This window comes from Desmodus rotundus, chromosome 8 (genome assembly GCF_022682495.2).
Source record: "Desmodus rotundus isolate HL8 chromosome 8, HLdesRot8A.1, whole genome shotgun sequence".
Lineage (NCBI taxonomy): Eukaryota > Metazoa > Chordata > Mammalia > Chiroptera > Phyllostomidae > Desmodus > Desmodus rotundus.
The window spans coordinates 99538234-99561960 of record NC_071394.1 but is presented as its reverse complement, the minus strand read 5'-3'; the positions used below and the strand labels follow the sequence as shown (position 1 = coordinate 99561960).

At 48.8% G+C, this 23727-nt stretch overlaps 1 protein-coding gene across 1 annotated transcript in view; it reads left to right on the top strand.

Annotated features, from left to right (window-relative positions):
• SPSB4 (splA/ryanodine receptor domain and SOCS box containing 4) overlaps positions 1–23438 on the top strand; it is a 71265-nt gene extending 47827 nt beyond the window's left edge. The window contains exon 3 of the mRNA XM_024556368.3: positions 22055–23438. Within this exon, the coding sequence (XP_024412136.2) occupies positions 22055–22182 (128 nt within the window). The 3' untranslated portion in view covers positions 22183–23438. The remainder of the gene's footprint in view (positions 1–22054) is intronic.
• The last annotated feature ends 289 nt before the right edge of the window (positions 23439–23727 follow it).

The window sequence follows — 23727 nt, the reverse complement described above, 5'->3', positions numbered from 1 at the left end:
AACATATTATTCCAGGGACCAAAGTAGATAAAACCAATCTTTCCATTTTTAGAATACACAAGAACACACAGATTTTTAACTCATTTTAAATTAACTATTGAAAATACACATAATGTAAACTTTGCCATCTTAACCTTTATAAGTGTACAGTTAAGTGGCGTTAAGTACATTCACATTGTTGTATAACCATCACCAACATTCATCTCCAGAACGCTGTGTCTTGCAAAACTGAAACTTCATAACTATTAACTCCCCATTCTCCCCTCACCCCTGCAGCATCTGGGAACCATTGTTCTATTTTCTGTGCCTATAGATTTGGCTCTTCTAGGGTCTTCATATAATGGAATCATATAGTATTTGTCTTTTTGTGACTGCCTTATTTTATTTAACGTAATATCCTTAAGGTTCACATATGTTGTAGCAATTGTCAATTTTTTTTTCTTTTTAAGGTTGAATAATATTCCAACATATGTATGTACCAGTGTTTATTTATCTACTCGTCTGTCAGTGGACACTTGGTTGTTTCCACCTTTTGGCTTTGTAAATAATATCGCTACGAACATGAAGAGTACAAATATGTCTCCCAAACCTGCTTTCAATCCTTTCGGGCATGTGTTCACAGGTAGAATTACTGGATCACGTGGTAATCCAATGTTAAATTTTTGAGGAGTCTCTGTGCCGATTTCCAGAGAAGGCGCACTATTTGACATCCCACTGACAATGCATAAGGGTTCCAATCTCTTCACATCCTTGCCGAGACCTTATGTACTGCTTTTTTGATAGTAGCTATTCTAATGGGTGTGAGGTGGTATCTCATTGTGGTTTTCTTTTAATTATATTTTATTGATTATGCTATTACAGTCCCAATTTTTCCCTCATTGCTTCCCTCCACCCAGCACCCCCAATCCCTCAGGCCATCCCCCCACCATTGTTCATGTCCATGGGTCTTGTATATAAGTCTTTGGCTACTCCATTTCCTGTACTGTGGTTTACATCCCCATGGCTATTCTGTAACTACCTATTTGTACTTCTTAATCCCCTCACCTCTTCACCCATTCCCCCACACCCCACTCCCATCTGGCAACCATCAAAACGCTCTCCGTATCCATGGTTCTGTCTCTGTTCTTCTTATTTGCTTAGTTTGTTTTTTAGATTCAATTTTTGATAGATATGTATTTATTGCCCCTTTATTGTTCATGATTTTGATCTTTTTCTTAAATAAGTCCCTTTAACATTTCATATAATAATGGTTTAGTAATAGTGAACTCTTTTAGTTTTTTTCTTGTCTGGGAAGCTCTTTATCTGCCCTTCAATTTTAAATGACATCTTTGCTGGGTAGAGCAAACTTGGCTGTAAATTCCTGCTTTTCACGACTTTGAATAGGATACGTTTTCTTAAAAGCAAATCCACCATGGCCACTTAACCTCAATCTCACGCCACACGTGGTGACTCCACATCGCCACCTGGTGGCAGAACTTCTGCTTAGCAAGGGAGAGAAGTCTAAAAGGGAAACGCACTTAACCAGACAACAGCTGTGGGCCCCTTGAAGGGACTCCACGTTGGAAGTGAGAATCCAGGGGCACTAGTCTATTCCCTGCCTTGGACTGGCCATGTTGCCATTGAGTTAGGCATTTCAGTTCTCTGAGTGGCACATGCTTCCCTGTGCAGTGCCTGCATAAACCGGTATTTCTGGAGATCCCTTCTACCCTGAACACTCCCTGCATTGAACTCCCGCACACTAGGGTGTCTCCATCAGGAATAGTTTCTGACCATACTTTAAGCACTCAAATTCAGGGTCTAGAGACGTCCTAGAACAGCGAGGTGCTTTATTAGTTGTATTCTTGTAAGAAACAGGAAATCTTACCCAAACTGCCTAAGTTATTAAAGAGAATGTGTGGGCTTTTATCACTAACTAGTCACGGGGTAAATCTTGCTTCAGCTTCACCTATATCTGGTACTATATCCAAGTACTATTGCCAGGATCTGGTTTCTCTCTTTAGATTTCTCAGCTTTTTCTTCCTTTGTGTATGCCTAAGGGGTCTCTTATTGGGCTTTAGCTTCCCATACTCTGAACCTACATGAAGTGACAAATCCAAGTAAAGACTGATTCTACAACGATCCCTAGATCTCCCATCCCACAGAGCGTTACACATATGGCCCTCTGACACGCACATTCTGCATGGGGACCCCTGGGGTCTTCTTTCTCAGGTCCCAAAGTGACTATGAAGAACCTGGGCTACCCCTTCCCTCCCTACCCAGCGGGAGCCAGTGTGCTTGTAGAGCCTCATCCCAGCAGGAGAGATATTGGAGCTGAGATTTAAAGATGCCATTAGATGGGGAAGGCTGAGAATGGCATTTCAGGGGTGGGTGCAGCATGTGCAAAGGCACTGAGGCTTTCAAATGCATAGGCAAGCCCAGGAGACTGGAGGATTTCAGGGAGCACATCAGGCAGGGAGTCCCAACAAAGAGACCAATTCATGGAGGGTGACCCCACTGGTCTAACGGGTCGTTTATTCATGCATTAAAACCTGGGCCTTTTGAAGTACAGTATTTTTTAAATTTAGATTTCATGGACAATAAATACATTCTTAAGGCTTCATTAAAACAGGACAGTGACAAGCCTCCTGCCCACCCCTGCTCCCAGCCACCCTCCCCAGAGACAACAGATGCTGTCAGATTCTTGTATTTCCTAAGATATTTTCCACAAACACCACCAGCAGCATTCCCCTCATGCCCTGATGTGCACCTGGCTCTCCCCTCTTACTGTGTCCTGGAGGTGACTCAGCACGTGGAGGCTTCTCCCTTCTTCTTGACAGTGGGGGAGTTCAGTTGCAGGGCCCCAGTTGTGCATCCAGAGCTGAGAGACCTTCCCACTCGGCCCTCTTTTTACAGTGGAAAAGACCACAGGCCCAGAGAAGGTGGGGAGCCCGCCAAGGTCTTCTAACTGTTCAGTGAGCCAGGACTCAAACTCAAGTCTTCTGCCTCTTGAGGTTGCCGTTTTTTGCAGCAATTACAAGCCGCAGTCTGCTAATCTGTCCACCAGCCTCTTGATGTGGTTCCAGACTTCCATGGTAACCTTCATCAATGGTCCCTCCTTTTCCCCTCTCTCCTCCTCCTCCGCTTCCTCCAACCCACCCTTGCCCCATGTCCAGCCACAGCCCCATCCCTAGCCCAGCAACTGGTCACTATGACAACGAGGGCCTTCTGTCACAAAGTGGCCTTCAAGGTATTTTATTTGGAGCCCCAATTAAGCAGGGCAAGGTACAGGCTGGGAGCAGCAGTGCAGGAAAGTGTGTTTTATGGCCTGTGAGAGCCCAGGTGCTATTTATAGCTCCCTAATCTGTGCTGCTAAATGGGGTCTTAATGCAAGTTCTGAGGCAACTGAACATTTTCATCTTAGAGAATCTCCTCCCCAAAGCCTCACTCCCTCCACCTGCCCGCCTGAGCAGCGCCCGCCTGAGCAGCCCCCGCCTGGCAGCCCCTCCGGGAAAACGGTGCCTCCTCTGTGCTCAGTGGCTGTCGGCAGGCTGCCTGGCTCTCCTGATCTCTTCCTTCCCTCTGCACTCCTGCCTGTGGGGACATTTGGTCCACACTGTCACTTCCACCAGGGACCTGGAGTCCTCAGGTTTGGGATTCTGTCCCCAACCTCCTCCCCCCTCCCCCAGCCTCTCCATCAAACCAGGGCAAGAGGAGAAACACGAATAACTGAATACACGAGTAAACATCCACGTTGTTGTGGGTGTTTGGAAAGCCCTTTCCACTGGTACTACGTGGGTCAACGAGCAGTTTTATTCATTGAAACAGAACAACTTTGACCCCCATTCCTTACAGCCAGGGAATTCTGGCTAAGAATGGGAGAGGGAATTAGCTAATGTCTGTTGCCAGGCACTGTCTTTGAGCTTTACATGTGCCATCTCATTCAGTCTTCATGAGGCTTGTTTTTACAGAGAAAGAGCCTGCACCAGTTAGGATAGGCCAGGTTTTGCTGCAGTAACAGCCCCAATGGCACTAACTTCAAAAGAGCCGAGATTTGGTTTTGTCCTTGCTGCATGTCTATTGCCCAACAGCTAAAGACTCTATTGTGCAAGGTTTGTCTCCTCATTTCAGGCCCAGGGCAGAAGGGGCAGTCCCTAACAGTCTCTAATGGAAAAGAAAAGGCGCATGCTGGCTTCTGAAACTCCCAGTGGAAGTGACACATGGCTCTTCCACTGACATTTTATTGGTCAAAGCAAGTCTCATGGCCTCACCTAACTTGAAATGAGTGGGAAAGGGTACGCTGATCCTATGCCAGGGAGGTGACACCTGGGATATTCGATGAGTTCTAACAACCTCCACAGGAGCTGAGGGTCTTGTGGGGAGGGCGTGAGGATTTGCCTAGATCCCACAGCACCTAAGTGGCAGAGCAGGGATTAGAACATCCAGCTGTTTCCCCCAGAAATTGGTACCCTTTCCCCATGTAACAAAGTGGTTATACACATGGGCTCCGACAGAATTCTGGCTGGAATCCCGTCTTCAGTGTTACCCTCGCCAGGCATTCACTTACCTGTCAGAGCCTTGCTGAGGTATAAAATGAAGACTCTAGGGTAGGACTGTGTTCTGAAAACCAAAACTTTATTCCTAAGTTTGAACCAAACTCATCTGGCAGCCAGACTCCACCTGAACAGGTTGGAGGCTATTTATAGTCATTCCTTCTTTCACTCAGTGTGAATATTCATAGGTTTCCCTGTAGAAATATTCATGTGTTTGATTGCAGGTGCAGCCCCGGACCACTGGGATGTTATGCAATATATATGGCACATGCAATCAAATTACTAAGCTCCAGAAGTCTCTGAATTCCAAAACGGTCTGGCCCCAGGGCTTTGGATCAGGGACTGTGGCCCAGTAGCACCTCTTTTATGGGGTTGTAATGAGGATTAAGGGAGATGACCTGTCAAAAATTCTGAGCACAGGGCCCAGGATGCAGTAAGTGGTCATTTGAGGTCCCTAGATTGGACTGACGAGGCCGGAAAGAGGCCTGAGCTTGTGAGAGTTGCCACAAGAGCTGAATCCGGTGCCTGAAAAAGTGGAGTGCACCAGGCCACACCAGAGTGAAAGGCTCTCTGTGCTTTCTGACTACTCTGTCCTAGTATTAGAGGTCCTTTGGGGCCTCTTCCCTTCTCGAGTGTGTTTTTGGAATGATTCTTTCACTGCAAATGGGATGTTCGTGAAGGTCCTCGAGAAAAACAACAGGCTTTGTAAATATAAGTTGTTGTTCTCACATCAAGTTTAAAAGCAAGACAGTGTGAGGTCTTCCCGATCTGAATGCTCAGAATCCACACTGAGAGACCTCGGAGACACAAAGTGGGTTTCCGTGAAGTCCTGTTTTGCACACATAGCTACGTGTATTACAGTAGAGTCGGCTACGGCGTGGAAGAATGGTGAGCAGGTGCCTGGAGCCAGCGCGCTTGTGTCTCTGAGGTTGGATCCGAGCTGCTGGCAGTTTCTGAGGATGGACTGGCCCCGGACTGGGTGGCAGGTGCCAATTTGCCATAAAGGTGGTGGGTAAGCTTCACTCCTCAATAGAAGAGACAGGGTTAGCCCGAGGCTGTGTCTAGACCTAGAAATATTTTGTTTGGCCATACTAAATTAAGATAATACAAACATCACATAAACATCTTGATTCCTGGTCTTTTTTTTTTGAAAGAGCAGGAAATCTGTAGCACTGGGCCCACATCGCTGCTCGGAGCCGAGGCTGGAGCTGACAGGCGGCCCCTTCTGCGTGTCCTGTGCGTCTACAGGCCCCGCCCTCTCCCCGGGCCCCTTGCGTACACCTGCGCCTCGCTAGTCGCTGAGATTACCTGCCGGGCCCCCGGGCATTGGAGTTTGCACCCTTTGGTCTAAAATCCACACAGACTTGTGATTACTAAAAGTGATTTTCATTCATGCACTGATCATTAACTTTTTAAAAAGCTTCCTAAAGTAAGAAATCATTTGCCTTGAAACTAAAAGTGGAAATAGAGCAGTAGTTTACAAATTTGCTAGCTATTTTTCTGTATCGTGGCGCTTTCCACACTGAAAATAAGAATTTGCAGACCTCATCACGTACCACTTGTTAGCAGGTTTGCTTTCCTCTTCCAGGGCTATTCCGTAAACACGGGCCTCCTCTGGAGCCTTTCGACTTTTTGACTAAAAAAAGTGGATCTTTTTGACTAAAGCTACTTTGGTGAGAAAACCAGGCAGACTCCATCCAAGAATTCAGTTTACTCATCAGTTTTGCTTAACTGAAGAAAAACAAGCTTCCACCATCGTCCTCTGGGCCTGTTTCTGAGCTCACACTTGGAAAGGTCAAATAAACACAATAAATCCATTAGAAAGCCTTCATAATAAACCCCAGGAGCTTTCGCTGTTTAGCAAGAAGCTAAAGTGGCGAAGTTTCCCAAGTGGAAGGAAGTGGGCTTGACCTTGGCTATTTGCTAGAAAACAGGAGTCAGCCGTGCCAGTCAGCCCTGATGGGTGCGAAGAGCACCGCCCAGGGCTGCTTCAGCAGCGGGGCCTGACGCTGGTGGTTCTGCTGGTTGGGCCTGGAGGGGAGAAGAACCCTCACACAGTCTGCAGTGGCCTCCTCCTCTCCAAATTCTTCAGGCCAAGTCCCCAACAGGACCAGGTGGTAACTGTCCCCCACCAGGCCGGGCCCTTCATCTGGGCCACCTCACAGCTGTCCTTCGAGCCCAGGCTGGGCTTTGTTAAGTCAGGGGCCCACCTCCAGTCCGCTCAGGGACCTGCAGTGCACCGAGGGATGGGGACACTGGGACTGAGTGGCAGGATCAGCAGGGCCAGAAAAGGTTTCCTTGGCAGTGACTGTCACCTCACCTGCCCAGGAAAGTTTGGCAACGGAGAGCGCGTCCTAAACCATACTGCCCGAGTTCCAGTTTCATTTTTACCTCTTCACTTTGGCCGTGACTGAATTACTTCTCTGTGCCCCAGTTTCCTCAGTCTGTAAATGGGCATTTATATTAGCAGCTACCTCACTGGGTCGTAGTAAGAAGTACAGGAAGACCTATGAAGTGCTTGCAGCATCTCATGATATAGGATGTGCCACGTAAGTCCTCACTGTGACTATTAATGTTATAACTTGTTACTGTTGCCACAAAGCCAGCCAGAGAGCCCAGTGAGAACAGCACGGTGGACTTTGAAAACATGTCAACACATACGGGTTTCCTCATTCTCCTGCTTCTGAGAAAAGATGGGGGGGAACATTCTGAAAAGTAGCAGAGGCTGATGGACAGGGCTGGACAGAACTGGATTCGGGCCCCGGCTTCCTTACACACCACCTGCTCTGCCCTGCTGAGACCCCCGGTCGGAGTTACCTGTGCTTGTCGACACAGAGATAACCAGACGTGGGGCGTCCTGTCCTCGGCTCCACATCAGCTGCCTCTGCCTTCACTTTGTTCTAAAGGACTAAGTGCTCTGAAACGTAACACTTGTCATGTATTGACCGCCCGCCTGTGCCCAGGCCCCAGCCGGTCACCTGGCCTACTTACTGCCCCTCACCTCATCCTCACTCATTCCCCGTGAGACAGGCATTGTCCCACTCACGCAGCTGCCAGGTAAGACCAGAACCCGACTCCAGGTCTCCTCACTTCAGGTTCGCTGCTTCTCCTGCCCCAAGATGCTTTGCCCTGAGCAGCAGTCTGCTGTCAGGCAAGAGTGACTTCATTACTACGTATTAATGAGAATTTAACTCTAATTCATCTTCTGACCAAGCTCTTGTTTAAGCCAGATTGAGACCAACTCATAGCTTCTCTTCTTCACTTTTGCTCTCTATCTCTCTTTTTCTTAACTGAAACTCTGATATACAGAATTGGATTAAAGGTAACCCTTAGTTGTAATACACTGTCACTGTTGGCCCCATGCATAGCCCCTTTCATTCTATTTGCTTATTTGTATACTTCCTTTTTACAATTTAATGCCACCACGACCCCGCCACCCAACGCAAGGACCAGACAGAGACAATCAGGCACCTCCAGGCCCCTCCCTGGTTCACCCCTGCCAACCGCCCCCTCTGCCTCAAGACCACCACTCCTCTGAATGTTATGTTTACTTTTCCTCTGCTTTTTCCTTATAGATTTTCCACAACAGAAGTGTGTCTAAACAATGCCTTGTTTAATCCTAGTGGTTCTGGGATTTTCTGGATTGCCCGTCCCTGCGCCAGCGTCACACTGCGCTCATTGCTGCGGTTTTAAGTAGGTCTTGCTGTCTGCCCTCACCTCTTCTTCTTCTTCTTCTTTAGAAAGGGGCACATCATGAGGAATGGGGGTCCCGTCCCTGAGGCCCTGCCCCTGCCCTGGGTGGGACCAGTATCCACTGTCTTTGAAGGACTGTGCCTCTCCCGAACCCTGTCTACCCATATCTGATGTGCTCCCTTCAGTATTGTATGGGTAGAGATACAGGTTGTTCCCACGGCCACCATGGCAAAGTCCACTAATAGGGACATCGGAAAGGCCTGGGGTGCAGGGTGTGTGGCAGCCAGAGGCCCCCTCCCCGAGGTTCTCCCCGTGTGACCAGGGGCCCTCGTCCAGGCCAGGCTACTCAGCCCCCATGCATCTCACCAGGCTGGGCTCCAAACTGAACACAGTCAGATTTTCTGGGATATTTTTCAGCTGAGTCAGGAGCATCCTTCCACCAGACCAAGGAACTGGCACAGTGTGTTTCTAATTCTGTCCGGCTGCCAGGACCGTGCTGGAGGGTTCCTTAGCTGCAGTTCCCTCTGTAGAGATGAAGGCACACCGAGGCCACCGCCCCTCTCCCTGACCCTGGCCTGCTCATCCCTACCCACCGAGTGTCCGTGATGTCCAAAGTGGAGCCGTGAGGGCTGGCCAGCAAGGACAAAAGCCAGACCCTGCCTGTGGGAGCCTGAAGTCTACGGGGGCGAGGGCACCAACAACTAGAAAGGATGGCATGGCACCCCACGGCAGTCAGGAATTTGTTGCAGGTCCGGGGCAGGGAGACCCCATTTCCTGAATGGAAAATTGCACGATGATGTCTCACAACACAAGGGGATATTTCCAGTTGGGGTTGTTCCACAGCCTCCTCCATCACCATGATGAGAACCACTGGGAGGCCCGAGAGGGCAAGGGTGGGGACTCTCCCCTGGCAGAGGGTGTGAGCTGTGCAGGATGCGGGCACAGGGGAGGGGTGAAGGCAGGGAGACTTGCATGAGGCTGCTTTTCCTGGTGGAGTCAGGAGGTGATCAGACAGCTGATCGTGAAAATACACAGCCCAGGAAGAACAGATGTTTAGGAGGTGGACGTGGAGGGACTGGAGGGCGGGGCAAGTTTGGGGGGCACAGGAGGGGTATGATGAGTATATCAGAAGGTCCGGGCTTAGAAACCTGGGACATGGCCCCAGAACAGGGACCCCATTGGAGAAGCTCAGTGCTGAAGAGGAACTGGAGGTACCTGGTGTCACTGCAGAGTGTCGGGGTGTGTGAGCAACCCCATAGAACAGGTTTGCAGACTGTGTATTGGAGTCACTGGGGATCTCATATCTGGTTCTGACGCAGTAGGTCCAGATGAGGCCCAAACTCCTGCATCTCCAACTGGCTCCCAGGCCAAGCCGAACCTGTTGGTCCTCAGACCTCACTTTGGTAACTAGCTCACCAGGGCCTCAGACTGGAGCCAGAGTGTAGGCTGGTGCGACAGCATCCCTAACTTGGGTAACAGTAAGTGCACACTGAATTCAGGCCAGAAAGTATCCAGCCACGTACTATGAAAAGTAAAGATGTTTATTGAAGAAGATACAAGAAACATTATACATAGGACAATGACGCCTTAGTCCCCTGCAAAGTAGGCACCTTGGGACCTCACAGTTCCCCCAGTCACCATCAGCTGCCCTGTCGTATTTTCCAGTATCTCATCAATGGTCTGAAATCTCTTCCTTTTCAAAGGTGATTTTAGTTTTGGGGAAAACCAGAAGTCACAGGGTGCCAAATCTGGGCTATAGGGGTGGTGAGTCACCAGGTGATTTGATGTTTTGCCAAAAAAACTCTGCACAAGATGTGATGCATGAGTGGGCACATTGTTGTGATGAATCTGCCAATCACTAGTTGCCCATAGCTGCAGGCTTCTGAATCATCCAAATAGTTTCTGCAGAGGAATGTTCAAGCTTAATGCAAAATTTGATGCCTTAAGTCACTCAGTCATTTTGAACGTGACAGCCACAGAGTCCACATGCTCATTCAATGGCATCTACTGCCCCCACTGACTAGTACAGTGAAGTCATCATTGTTCACACATGTGCATTCCGGTCCACTCTCCTTGGCTGCCAGGTTACATCGATGTGGTGCAAACCATTCTCGTTATATTAACAATGGCTGGACTTTTCTGGACAGACCTCGTAGAGTCATTTGAGTTTCCCCTCCAGAATAAAAGTGTCTCAGGCTTTAGGAATACCCATATTGATTATGCTGGTCAGAATTCAGGGATATGCACATGGAAAGGGAGAAGTGCCTCTTTAGAAATGTTTTCATTGAAGAGTGTGCCCATGACGTCAAGGAAAGCAGGGTGTCCAGTGGTATGGACTCAGCCCAGACACTCCTGGGCACCCACCGGCATTCGGCTAAGACACCGTTGGCACAGCCTCGGTTCCCAGTGAGATGAGGACGTGGACTTTTTTTTAAGCAGACTAGGTTTCCCCAACAATTGATGACTGTTTCCTCAAAGTGTCGTCAGAGAAAACAATGAACTTTCCCCAATGTTACACAAAAGAGATTTCTTTGAACACATCTTAGCGATCTGTCTTTGGGGCCAATAAACATCCTTCTCATCCTGCAGAACTAAGTCTTATTCATCCTCTAAAACTTCTCTTAGCTGCCGCCTCCTCCAGGACTCCACTCTGCACACCCCCTTACAACTCCTCCTAAGCGCAGATCCCTCAGAGCTCCCCCGTTTAGTTGAGTCTCCCTGTCTTGTCTGTAGCCGCAGGGGGCTCTGTGTCCCCAGCTCCCTGTTCAGGTCCTGCAAACCAAGTTTGTAAGCAGAAGTTTGATGAATACACCCATGTGTAAGGAGCACCAGGGAAGCAAGACATGATCCTCAAAGTCTACAAAATGATATTGGATTCTGGTGTGCCTCCAAACCCTCCTTGAGAAGCCTTTAATTAAAATAGGGGTGTTCGTCACGCTTTGATTTCTTCATCTGCACAATGGACCAATGAAAGAGATCTCAAGCTTGTTGCTGAAAGAGACCGGCCTTGGCCTTGGTGGAAGCTGAGCTAGGTTTCTTCACCAGTACAGCTCCGCACATCCCAGCACCGACTCTCAGGGCTGGCAAGTGACAGGATCTTCCTATCTCTCCACTCATCCCCAACCCAAACACATGGAGGTTTCACCACACTGCATCTGCTTAGAGGTCCAGAAGGCCCACCGGGGCTGAGGCCACAAATCTCCAGGAAGGCCCGAGTCCCCAGTGCCTGCCCGGAACCATTCATTCTTCCTCACAGCCGGGAGAGGGCAGTTGCTAACAGCCCCCTGGCTTTGGCAGCACCAGGGTGCAGCCACAAAGTGGGCCAACAGGCAGCTCTTGCCCTGTTGAGATCTTGGCCACTGGGGCAGAGAATGCCCATGGACAGAAGTCCCTCTGATAAGGGATTCAGGTCCCTTGTTCCTTGACAAGGCTAATGTGAGCCTGTGGCTAAAATTAGCCTCACTTGGTGAAGTTGAGTATGGCTTCTGAGCTGCCAGGTTATAGCCAGCCAGTCCCCTGGGCCTGACTCAGTATCACCTCCCCCAGGAAGCCCATCGGGCCTGTGCCACAAACTCAGAATCCATAGCCCTGGGTCTCCAAGGCTCACCTAACCTTTATCTCACAGGCATCACTGGCCTTACCATTTACTTTTTCATGGGCATTTTAACCCAATCTGATTGGCTCTAATCAATGTCCTTCTCCTGCCAAGATTAAATGTGACTTGTGTCCTGCCAAGCATCAGCTGGTGGAAAGGACCCTGGGCCCTCTTGCCAAGCCACTTGCCACACTTATAGACTCTGAGGCCCTAAGAAGGAAGGCAGACCCCTCTCCAGCTGGTGATGAGGCTGGCCAGAACCCAGGGCTCTTCTCAGCCACGCTCCACTCAGCTGTGTGGCAGGCTCAGGAAGAGGAGGCCCTGAAATGGAACTGAACAGAAGTAACCTGAGCTCAAGATGCTACTGTTTCCACTTCACTGCCCAGGCCCTAACCCTGCGTCCCCACCCACTCACTTGCCGCTCAGTCATGCCTATCTACCTGCCCCCATACCCTTTGTCTCTGGAAACAGTGAATTGTTCAGCTGGATAAAGAGGGAAGGTAAAGAAAAGGAGTGCTGACGGATTGAGCAAAAAGAGAGGGCTCTGAAGTCTGGAGGTTTCTATAAGGGGAAATATGGCCACAGTGGGGTAGCCAATGCAGTGGTCAGAGACTAAGGTACTAGAACAGGCGTTTTGGAGGTGATATTATTTGTGTCCATGGTGTGGCCCAGGGAATGGGTCCCTGGTGGAGGAGAGTGTCCCTGACAATGAGGCAGTCTAAACCCAGGAGCCTGAGTGATGACAGGGTTCTGTCATCCTGTGGAGGTTTCTGTCATGGGGATGAGGGTGGGGCAGTTGTGGATGGAGAGGGGACCTAGGAAGCCAGGCCAGAGCCCTGACAAACCAGGGGCCAGAGGTCAGTAGACAACAGCAGCCAGGAGAGGGCAAGGACTAGGCCAAGTGCCATGAGCCATGGAGGAGCTGGCATTTCTCACAAGCAGATGGAGGTGCTTTATATGTGGCAGAAGGGAGCAAGGAGTCCTGCCCCAGCTCCCCCATGAAGCCCGCCTGGCATGTGCCACAAGCTTGGGAGCCACAGCCCTGGGAGAGTGAACAGCCCAGAGAAGGTCAAAGGGCAGTGGTGTCCTGGGAGAGAATGTGCAGTGCAGTCGAGGCGGGAGGTGGAGGGAGCTCTCAGAGAAGCTGAGGTGCAGTTTTCTGTGTGTGGAGCAGCCATTCCAGCAGGCACAACGGGAGATCTACTAGTGGTGGGGAAGCTGAGGGCTGGGGTCGGAGGGAGAGGCACAGAGCATTGTGGGGGAGGGGTGGTACTTTAGAGAAACAAAGCACCGCAAGGAGGCCCTTCCAGCCGTTGAGACCTAATGGATCTTCCTATCATTCATTCTGCCTTCTTCACTACTGAGTTCCGTTTACTCTCCCCTTTTTCTGAATTCCCTTTTCATTTTGCTGCAGTACCTCCTTGAGTAGCTTTCAGATGGCGTGGGTAGAAGCTCTTCTTTCAGAGCCACTGCACACATCTGAAACTGTAGCTGCTCTTTGATCTGCAGCAGGGTAACTCCCCTTTTTCTGGGAGCACCATGAAGTCTCTGGGTGAGAATATTTTGCTGGACACACTTTTCTAGGTCAAGGAGTTGGCAGGCAGCCTGACCCTCTGGCACTTCAGTGTCTTCCCTTTCCTGGTATCCTCTGTGGCCACCTCTGTGGGGGTGGAGGGCTCATTCATGCTGCATTCAGCTTCTCCATTGGACCTCAGCACTGACCAGGGGCCTCCCAAGGCTGCCCATCTCATTCAGAGGGCAACACAATCGCCCCAGGTGTTGGCATCACGGTTCTCTCAGGGATTCCACTGATGTTTGCTCCATGCCCAGTCTGCCCTCTGGTGCTGGAGCCTGGGGCTTCTTCAGGGCCCCTTTGGTGAGAGCTGTGTTCCCCCCTGGTGTATAGGGCTACCTCTTCTCTGTTTTTGATATCTCCACCCTCCTATCCCACCTGCTTTTAGTCTGTCTGGAATTTACCCTCATGTCTAGCCTGTTGACTGCTTTTCTTGCTTTGCAGAGCACTGTTCTCAGGTCCTTCAAACACACATGCACACATGTGCACACGCATGTGTCTTCTGTTGTTTCGGGGTGACGCTAGGCGGGAGGGCACAGCCCACAGTTCAGGCGGCATGCTCCAGCTCTCCTGCCCTCACCCGCAGCGTTGCTAGGGAAGCCCATGCATTATTCAGGGCCGTCTTGCTGTGCAGCTCTCCTGGGCACGGGAAGGGACTCGATCACTCACCATCCCAGGGAAACATGAGGGTCCCTGCTGGGCTGTGGGGACCATCTGCACCAGTGACGCTTGTTGGCACAGGGTTCATATGAAGGTGTTGCTTGTGTCCCAGCTGTTGTCACCACCCTTTTTGCTGGGGAAATGGTGAAGCTTGCTGAGAGAAAACTCCAGATTCCAAATTCTTTCTGGATGTGAGCCAAGGTCTCTGTTGGCCATGACAGGGCCAACGGGTATAGGGATGCTGTATTTTAGATACATTTATCCATTTGCATAATTAACTAAATGGATTGACGCATGCAGGTGCAGACCCAGAGGGCAGAGGTAACGCTTGATTTGGGCCCGGAAAGAGGAGGGAGGCTCCTGGCAGGCAGTTCAAGGAAGGGGGTTCTGGCTGAGGGAGACACATGAGGAGAGGCCCAGAGGCAGGCTGGCAGTTCTGTCTTCAGACACCAAAGTCACAGGCTGTGGATAAGTGATGAGCGCTGTGTCTCACACATAGCATGTGTCCTTGCCCATATGTGTGTCTTCTCGTCCCTTTTCCTCAATGCAAACCAATGGTGCCCAGGTCTCCTTAAGTTCAGATTTCAGGAGTGTCACTCAAACCTTCTGCCATCCTCTATGGCAATGGTTTTGACCATTGTCTAAAACTGTTGCAGAAGAATTTCACTTCCTGACCTTAAAATGTTGATCTTTTTTTCAAAATATAAATGCAGGGATGGAGGTAGGGTGGTGACTCATGTCTTAGCATCTCCCCACTGCAGGCAGAGGAGACTCCAAGGGGCCCGGGAAGCGGCTGAAGCTCCCGCTCCCCGTGCCAAGATCTCTGCCCTGTTCCATCGCAGACATGGACCGTCACAACCAGATAGCTAACTCCCCCATTTTACTGACAGCAAAACAGAGTCCTGGGAAGTTCTGTGGCTTGTCCAGGGTCGTGCGAGGGGTCAGCAATGGAGAACCATGGAAAATATAGATCACTGGAGGACTTTGGAAATGATTGCCTCGTGATATTCTTAGCACAGAACCAGACATCCCACCCCGGCTCCAGTAAATCTTCATCCAGAGCGTGGCATTGCTGATAACTGCAGTGAGGCACTGAGGCATTTTTTAGAAAGACAATAAGTAAACTATTACTATTTTTAAAGGTGCCCCTTGGGCTGATGGCCTGAAATAAGAGAACACCTTTAAGGAAAGGAAAGGGGTGTGTTCTGTCATACCACCACCACGATGCATGGTGGAGGTGTTGCTGTTCCCACTGCACAGATAAGAAGAGCGGCTCCAGGAAGGTGAGCCAGCTCTCCTGCCCACAGGTGGTGGGCGCAGGAGCTGCGACTCCATGCCAGCCCCACACACACTTTGCTCCCACTGGCTAATTGTTTTAATGTAAATTTGTTTTTGATGTATATGCAGGAAGTATACAAATCTCAGGTGAGTAAGCCTGATGAGTTTTACAAACCAAACACACTGGTATAGGCAGAAATCAAATCAGGGAGCGAGACAAGGCCAGTCCCCCAGAACTCCCCCCATGCCCCTCCCAATCACCGCTCCCCCAGCATCACCACTGCCCAGCTTCATCCCCCTGTGTGTTTCTTCTCCATACAGATGAAGCCACACAAAATGTGCTTTTCTTTCATTCAAAATTGTGTCTGAATGATTTGCCCATGTTTTTTGCATATAATTGCGGTTCCTTCATTTTCATGGCAGATTAGTATTTGACTTGGTGAAGGTACACAACTTACTAGACATCCCACTGTTGGTGGGCAGTAACTTGTTGTTTGCAGCTGCGTGCCTCCACGCGCCTTCGTGTGTGAGCATTTTGGTGAACGTTGTGTGCACCCAGGAGTAAAACTGCTGGCCACAGGTTCAGCTTTAGGAGGTGCCTCCTGTTTTCCCAAGTGGGCGTGCCAGTTTACCCACCCACGTGCGGCATTATGAGAGTTCCAGTTGTTCCACATCCTCACCAACACTTGCTATTGTCTCATTTTCATTTTAGCCGTACTGGCTGGCATCTCATAGAGTCACATTATAGTGTTAATTCATACATCCCTGATGACTCAGGAAGTTGAGCACATTTTCATATTCTTATTGGCCTTTTGTATGTTCACTTTGGCAAACAATGATTCCTTTTTAATTTTATCTTTAATCAGAAAACATTTCTGAGAAATGTTTTCGTGCTGGAAAATTGTTTCTTTTCCCACCTGGGTGATCATTTCTAAACCTTGACATCTGAGAGTTCTAAGATGTTCCAAAGCCAAGGGAGGTGAGAATGAGGAGTTGGAGGGATGGCCCCAGCCAACATTGGGCAGCCTCAGAGCTCTAAAGATTCCACAGCTGCACCAAAGGCTTTCTCTGTGCCCTGCGTGATTGCCCTGAAGTCATCAGAAATTGGGAGAGATGATTGATATTTCTCATTGAGATGTAAAGACGTGCTCTGAACTCCAGCCCCTCCTTTCTCTCTTCCTTTGGAGTTTGGGCTCTGGGTTGATTTCAGTGACTGCAGAGGGATGAAGATAAACGACACTCTTTCCTTGTGTTCCACTCCTAGTTAGGCAGGGAACACACAGGCAGCTGGGTTTCTGATAAGCTCTGCATTTGGGGCACTGAGGACCTGGTATGTGCCTAGGGCATCAAAGAGATTAAGAAAGCTCTTAAGCTTTGACAATGGTTATCAAACTTTAACAGCTCAAAATTTTCCTAATATAAAATGCAACCCATCTCCCATCAGAGAAGGACCTGCTTGTCTCCCAGCCACAGCCTATCTTTTTAACAGTCCTCCCAAGCTCTTCTTCACCAGGGGCAACCAAACAAACGCCTGGATATGAAGGAGCGAGCTAGCTACACTATCCCGGGCACTGCACTCCACACCTTCTAACTCATGCCCTGTTCTCAGGGAGTTTACAGGAGAGGAAAGTGGGGAGCTAGGACAGAAATGCTACTCCATAAGAGCAATTCACTACAGTAGCTTCCAACAGCTGTAAAAGAGATGCCCCAAAGCAGCAAGTCAGCTCGTTGAACAGAGGATCACTAGGTCACCCCCCAGTAATAGGCTCTGGCTGGAGGCCATAGGTCCTAAGTCAAATGAGTCAGGGTCCTGTCCTTTAGGAAGTTCACAGTCTCCTTGTAACTAATTCACTGCTAAATGAGTGAAGCTGAAAATCCACACTGTGTCTGTCTGAATGGAGAAAGAGGGCACTCCGGGTCGGGTGGGGCCCCGTGCTGTGTGCTCAGGCTGCATTGTGCCCAGGTGTCCGCCAGCTTGCCATCAGCAGGGACCAGCATTTCCCGAGCTCCCACTGCACGCTGGGCCCCAGGCACTGTGCACCTGTCATTTCCTTTAATCCTCTCTGCAAACGTGCAAATCTTTGTTCCACTTTACAGATGGAGAAATGAAGGCTCAGTGTAACCTTCACAAGGGCACAAACTTACAAGTGGCAGAGCTGGAGCTGAAAATCAGGGGCTCCAAAGTCCTGGAGATCCCAACCATCTGGGCCCGAGGAGGGAGGTCTGACACGGCCCCAAGGAACATGAGGATGGGATTGTGGCTGGTAGGCATCCACTTTGGGATGAGTGGGCTTCTTGGTCTCAGGGCAGCCCATTAGGTGGGTGCAGACCTCACGGCAGAAGAGGCGGCAGCGGTGGGCTGGGAAGTGGTTGGAGCCAGAGAGTAAGAGCCTGTGTGTGCACTGTGAGCCTGGAAGACAGGTCACCCTCTCCTTCATTTCTCACCTTAAAGCAACTTTCTATGCTTGCATGGTGTTCAAGGCAGGCAGCACGCAGCTCCAAATACAGGCTTTGAGGCTGTGTGATTCTGAACAAGCATCTCACTTCTCTGAGTTTCAATTTCCTTTTCTCTACAGTAGCCACAGTCACATCTAAATGAGGTAAGCCTCACAGAATAAAGGGGACAGAACAGATGCTCAGTAAACATGGTTAAGACATGAGACAGCTGCCTGGGTTCAACTCCTGACTTTGCCACTTACCAGCTGTGTGTCCTTGGGCAAGTGATTTACCCTCTCTGTGTTTCAGTTTCCTTCTCCTTAAAATGCAGATAATTATAATAGTTCTTAACCCAAGAGGTTGTTGTGATATGAATCTGATACATGCATTCACATGAGTTGATATAAATAAAGAGCTTACCCAGTGCCTGGCCACATAACAAACTTTCAATAAACAGTAGCTGCAATTACATTTTATCCTTCATGTTGCCTGGTAGGTAAGTAACATTTGTTCATTAAATAAGTACTATTGGTTTTCTTTCTCCCCAACATCCGGTGGTACTGTGGCAAGCACCAGTGCTATAGGAACTAAGAGGAGGTCATGGAAACTTGCAGTGAGGAGGCCAGTGTCCAGCAAGATGTCAAAGATAGGAGGATTTGGGTTGGGTGGGGGAGGGAGTGCAAAGGTCAGATCAGAGGCACATGGAGGACAGGGAGCAGGGGAGCTGGGTGCAGGAGGGTTGCTAGGGCACAGATAGTGCCTTGAGGAGGGTGTCAAGTACTGGCTTAGGCACAGTGACCATGTGACTGTGTGACTGCAGGTGAGTGATCTGCCTTCTGGGCCTGAAAAGAGGGGTTGCCTGGGATTCCCTGGCCAACTGCAAGGGTTTGTATGAGGATCAAAAGCGGATACAGAGGTGAAAGTGTTTAAAACCGCTAGCACTCCGTGCAGATACAACACCACGCGGTCTGGCCTCACGTGAAGGAGAGCTGGAGACCCTCCCTTGCACCAGCCAAGTCCCGCTTTCACTTCAATGTCTCTTATTTACCTTCGCAGCTCTGGTTAATGAAAGTTCCTGTAAAACACATTCTTGACCACCTTCCCATCCCTTGTGATATTATTCCTATTACAGCTCTGGGTTAGTACTTACTTACCACTTACAGTTTTATTGTATCTTAGCACATTATAGACAGCTTTTAAAATATCACTTGTTCTGTTACCAAGCAAAGTGTTGAGATGCAGTTTTAGGCCTCCAGAATGTTCCCGCAGGCTTGAGGAAGCCAGGCCTGTGGGCACTGTGTGAGACCACATGTGATCCTGGCATCTTCACTCCCGAACCCACCGACCGGTGCCACTCCTCTCCCTACAGACCTCGCAGTCTGTCCTGTTTTATGCCTCTGTGCCTATGCCTGCTCTCTGTTCCTAGAACACTTTCCCAACTCATATCACATAAAACTCCTATTCACCCTTCAAAACCCCATTCATGTACCCTCTCTTTGAAGTTTTCAATGGCCCTTCCATACAGGAACTGCTGGTATCTGTCCCTCTGCTTTAAGAATTATTGCATACGTATTTATTGCATACATCTATTATTCTCTATTCCAATTATTCACCTATTTAAAATCCCAGATCATTTGTCTTTCTCCACTTCCAGGGATGCCTCTGGCCTTGGCTTAGTTATCTCTGTATCCCTGGGTCCAGTCAGGGTCTGGAAGAGAATAAGAGCTTAAAAATTGTGTCTGCAGTGAACTTTGCCCTGCGTCTGTAGGTTCCATGAATTTTTTTTCTCTTTTTATAGTATTTTTTATTGTTATTATTATTATTTTTAATGTGGTTTCAATAATTTTTTTAAAATTTTTATTGTTATTCAATTACAGTTGTATGCATTTTCTCCCCATCCCTCCACCCCACCCCAGCTGAACCCACCTCCCTCCCCCACCTCCACCCTCCCCCTTGATTTTGTCCATGTGTCCTTTATAGTAGTTCCTGTAATCCCCTCTCCCCACTGTCCCCTCCCCACTCCCCTCTGGTCATTGTTAGATTGTTCTTAATTTCAATGTCTCTGGTTATATTTTGTTTGCTTTTTTCTTTTGTTGATTAGGTTCCAGTTAAAGGTGATATCATATGGTATTTGTCCCTCACCGTCTGGCTTATTTCACTTAGCATAATGCTCTCCAGTTCCATCCATGCTGTTGCAAAGGGTAGAAGCTCCTTCTTTCTCTCTGCTGCGTAGAATTCCATTGTGTAAATGTACCATAGTTTTTGGATCCACTCATTTGCCGATGGGCACTTAGCTTGCTTCCAGTACTTGGCTATTGTAAATTGTGCTGCTATGAACATTGGGCTGCACAGGTTCTTTTGGATTGGTGTTTCAGGGTTCTTAGGGTATAATCCCAGCAGCGGAATTGCTGGGTCAAAGGGCAGTTCCATTTTTAGTTTTCTGAGGAAAGTCCATACTGTTTTCCACAGTGGCCTCACCAGTCTGCATTCCCACCAACAGTGCACTAGGGTTCCCTTTTCTCCGCATCCTCTCCAACATTTGTTTGTGGATTTGTTTATGTTGCCCACTCTGACTGGTGTGAGATGTTACCTCATTGTGGTTTTAATTTGCATCTCCCTGATGGCTAGTGATGCTGAGCATCTTTTCATATGTCTCTGGGACCTCTGTATGTCTTCCTTGAAGAAGTGTCTGTTCAAGTCCTTTGCCCATTTTTTAATTGGGTTGTTTGTCTTCCTGGAGTGCAGTCGTGTGAGTTCTTTATATATTTTGGAGATCAGGCCCTTGTCTGAGGTATCATTAGCAAATATGTTTTCCCATACTGTTGGTTCTCTTTGTAATTTGGTGCTGTTTTCCTTAGCCATGCAGAAGCTTTTTATTTTGATGAGGTCCCATTTGTTTATTCTTTCCTTTATGTCCCTTGCTTTAGGGGACATGTCTGTGAGGATGTTGCTGCGTGGAATGTCTGAGATTTTCCTGCCAATGTTTTCCTCGAGGACTTTTATGGTGTTACAACTTATATTTAAGTCTTTTATCCATCTTGAGTTTATTTTTGTGTATGGCGTAAGTTGGTGATCGAGTTTCATTTTTTTGCACGTAGCTGTCCAGATCTCCCAACACCATCTATTGAAGAGGCTATTTTTGCTCCATTTTATGTTCCTGCCTCCTTTGTCAAATATTAATTGACCGTAAAGACTTGAGTTTATTTCTGGGCTCTCTGTTCTGTTCCATTGGCCTATGTGCCTGTTTTTATGCCAGTACCAGGCTGTTTTGATTACAGTGGCCTTGGAATACAGTTTGATATCAGGAATTGTGATCCCTCCTGCTTTGTTCTTCTTTCTCAAAATTGCTGCAGCTATTCGGGGTCGTTTATGGTTCTATATGAATTTCTGAAATGTTTGTTCTATATCTGTGAAATATGTCATGGGTACTCTAATAGGGATTGCATTGAATCTATAAATTGCTTTGGGTAATATGGCCATTTTGATGATGTTAATTCTTCCAATCCATGAGCATGGTACATGCTTCCATTTGTTTGTGTCTTCCTTAATTTCTTTCTTCAGTGTTGTGTAGTTTTCTGAGTACAGGTTTTTTACCTCCTTAGTTAGATTTATTCCTAGGTACTTTATTTTTCTTGTTGCTATATCAAATGGGATTTTTTTCCTGATTTCTGTTTCTGCAGTGTCGTTGTTGGTGTTCCATGAATTTTAAGTTATGGATGTTTCCAGGACAATTGGAAGAAAATGCGTCCCTCTGCTGACTATCAAAGGAAGCTGTAGAGGGTTCTAAGACATTTAAAAGAGTCTCCCCAACCTAACCTGTTCCTAAGAGGAAGCCCCCTGCAGGGGTCAGCCACTCATTTCTATCAAGACCTATAGTGAGACAGCAGTATTTTTACATGGAGACACACTAGACCCCTATACCAGAGATAGAACTTTCATGGGACAATATTTACCCATGCTGTGGGCATTGTTCTCCATTTTCTCTTTCTTCTTCTCTTCTCTTCTTTTCCTTTTTTCTTTTCTCTTCTCTTCTTTCTTTCAATTGCTGGTTACCCACTGCATTCATTTCACCATTTTTAAATCTAATCAGTTGCATCCCACAGTTTGAAAATAAAGAAAACTAAGCCTTCAGCTAATATAACCCAAGGAGGCTTCCCAGAGGAGGGGCCCTGGGCCCTGAAAGTCAGCTCAGAGGAGCAGGTGGGCCAGCCGTGCGCTCTGTGGGTGGAGGGGTGGGGAGGTGTGAGGAAGGCACTGGCGAGACTCTAACCCACTTCCCTTTTGTTGCAGCCGAGCCCCTGCCGCTGATGGACCTGTGTCGGAGATCCATCCGCTTGGCCCTGGGCCGCCAGCGACTACGGGACATCGGCTCCCTGCCCCTGCCTCAGTCTCTCAAAAACTATCTGCAGTACCAGTGACCCGAGTTGGGGGGTGCCGATGGGCAGCAGTGGGCACGCCGCCGGCCCGGCCTGTCATTTCAAAGTCACAGAGAACTTTCAGGAAGGCGTCTTCCTCCTCAACCTGGTTCCCCAGAACTTTCAGTTCTTTGAAAGGCCAGGACGTGTTCCCGACTTCAAAAATGAATGTCTGTTGCCAACAGTATTTGCTGCCTTAGCAGCAGCTCTCCCAAGTCTCCACACCTCCTTGGAAGCCACGAAGAACCCCAGGGCCTCTGCCTGCCGACCAAGACTCAGCAGCCACCGGTATCGATCAGAGATCCTGTTTCCATATTCAAGAGAATGAATAAAACATTGGGGCAGGAGACTTTCTGGTGTGTGCCTGCTGCAGACAGGGCCAGGGGGACATGGGCCAGCGGGGGGAGAAAGCTGCTTCTGAATAATGAATGGTGAAAGCAGCTTGCTGCATCCCCTCTGGTACCCCAGCCCTCGCCGGGGCAGCCCAATTGTCGTGATGCTTTAAGACTGTGCCCTTTGAACTGGCAAGTGGACAGAGCAGTGTTTAGATGCCATCCAGCTTACCTCTTTGAAAGTCGTTTACTTACCCTTGTCACACGTCCTCCTTCCCCACCCTGACCCACTGTTAGCCCCAGGCACCTCTATTCAGGGAAGCTGAGTCTCACTAATTCATCCCAGGGACAGAGTGTTTCTTTTATTATTATTTTAAGTAGCAGTTGCATTTTAAAAGAGGAGTGTGGTGAGTGAGGGCAGTACTTAGTCCAAAGGTGCTAATGGGGGGATTGGGGGCCTTGGGACACCCTAGTGGCTGATGCCTGAGGAGCCTTCCTGGGTGCTGAGGGTCTCTAGGCATCCATTCATACCGGGTGCAGCCTGGTTGCCACAAAGCTTTATTTGAGCGAATTATTTTTTCACTTTAGGAGACTTCTACTAGTTTGTTTCTGTTTGAAATGTGTGTGTGATGTGCTGTTTATTTATCAGCTTGGGAGCCCCGGGGGTGGGGGGGCAGCCTTGTCACCGGAGGGTGGTTGTGGGAGGCACCTTCTCTGCTCCGAGCCTGGTCCTTTCCCGGGAATGCTGCTGCTGCCGCTGCCACCACCGCTGGGCATCTCCCGTGTGTTTCCAACGCTCTCTGCCCAGACTCATTTTTAACTGGAAATTGTCACAGCAGTGGAATCCCAGAGCCCCAGACAGCACTGCCTCCCCCTACTTTAATGTGAACTTGACTGATGAATGAGGAGCGTTTCTAATAAAGTTTGTCGTTCAGTCCTTCAGCTGCTTATTAAATGCTCTTTGGGGAGGGACCAGGAGGCCTTTTTCCATCAGCCTGGCTGGTGTGTCCCCAGACTCTCAGAAGGCAGGAATGTGATTCCCTCTTCAAACACTCCGCATCTCTTCCATCTCCTTGTCCCCACTGAGCCCAAATTCTAGCCACTTTACAAAGGCCTGCTGTGGAAGGGCGAATGGGCCTGGGGCCTGGGCCCGTGCCGAGCTGTCTGGGACGGTGGAAGAACAGGTCAAACTCCTGTTGCCAGGGCTCTGATGTCC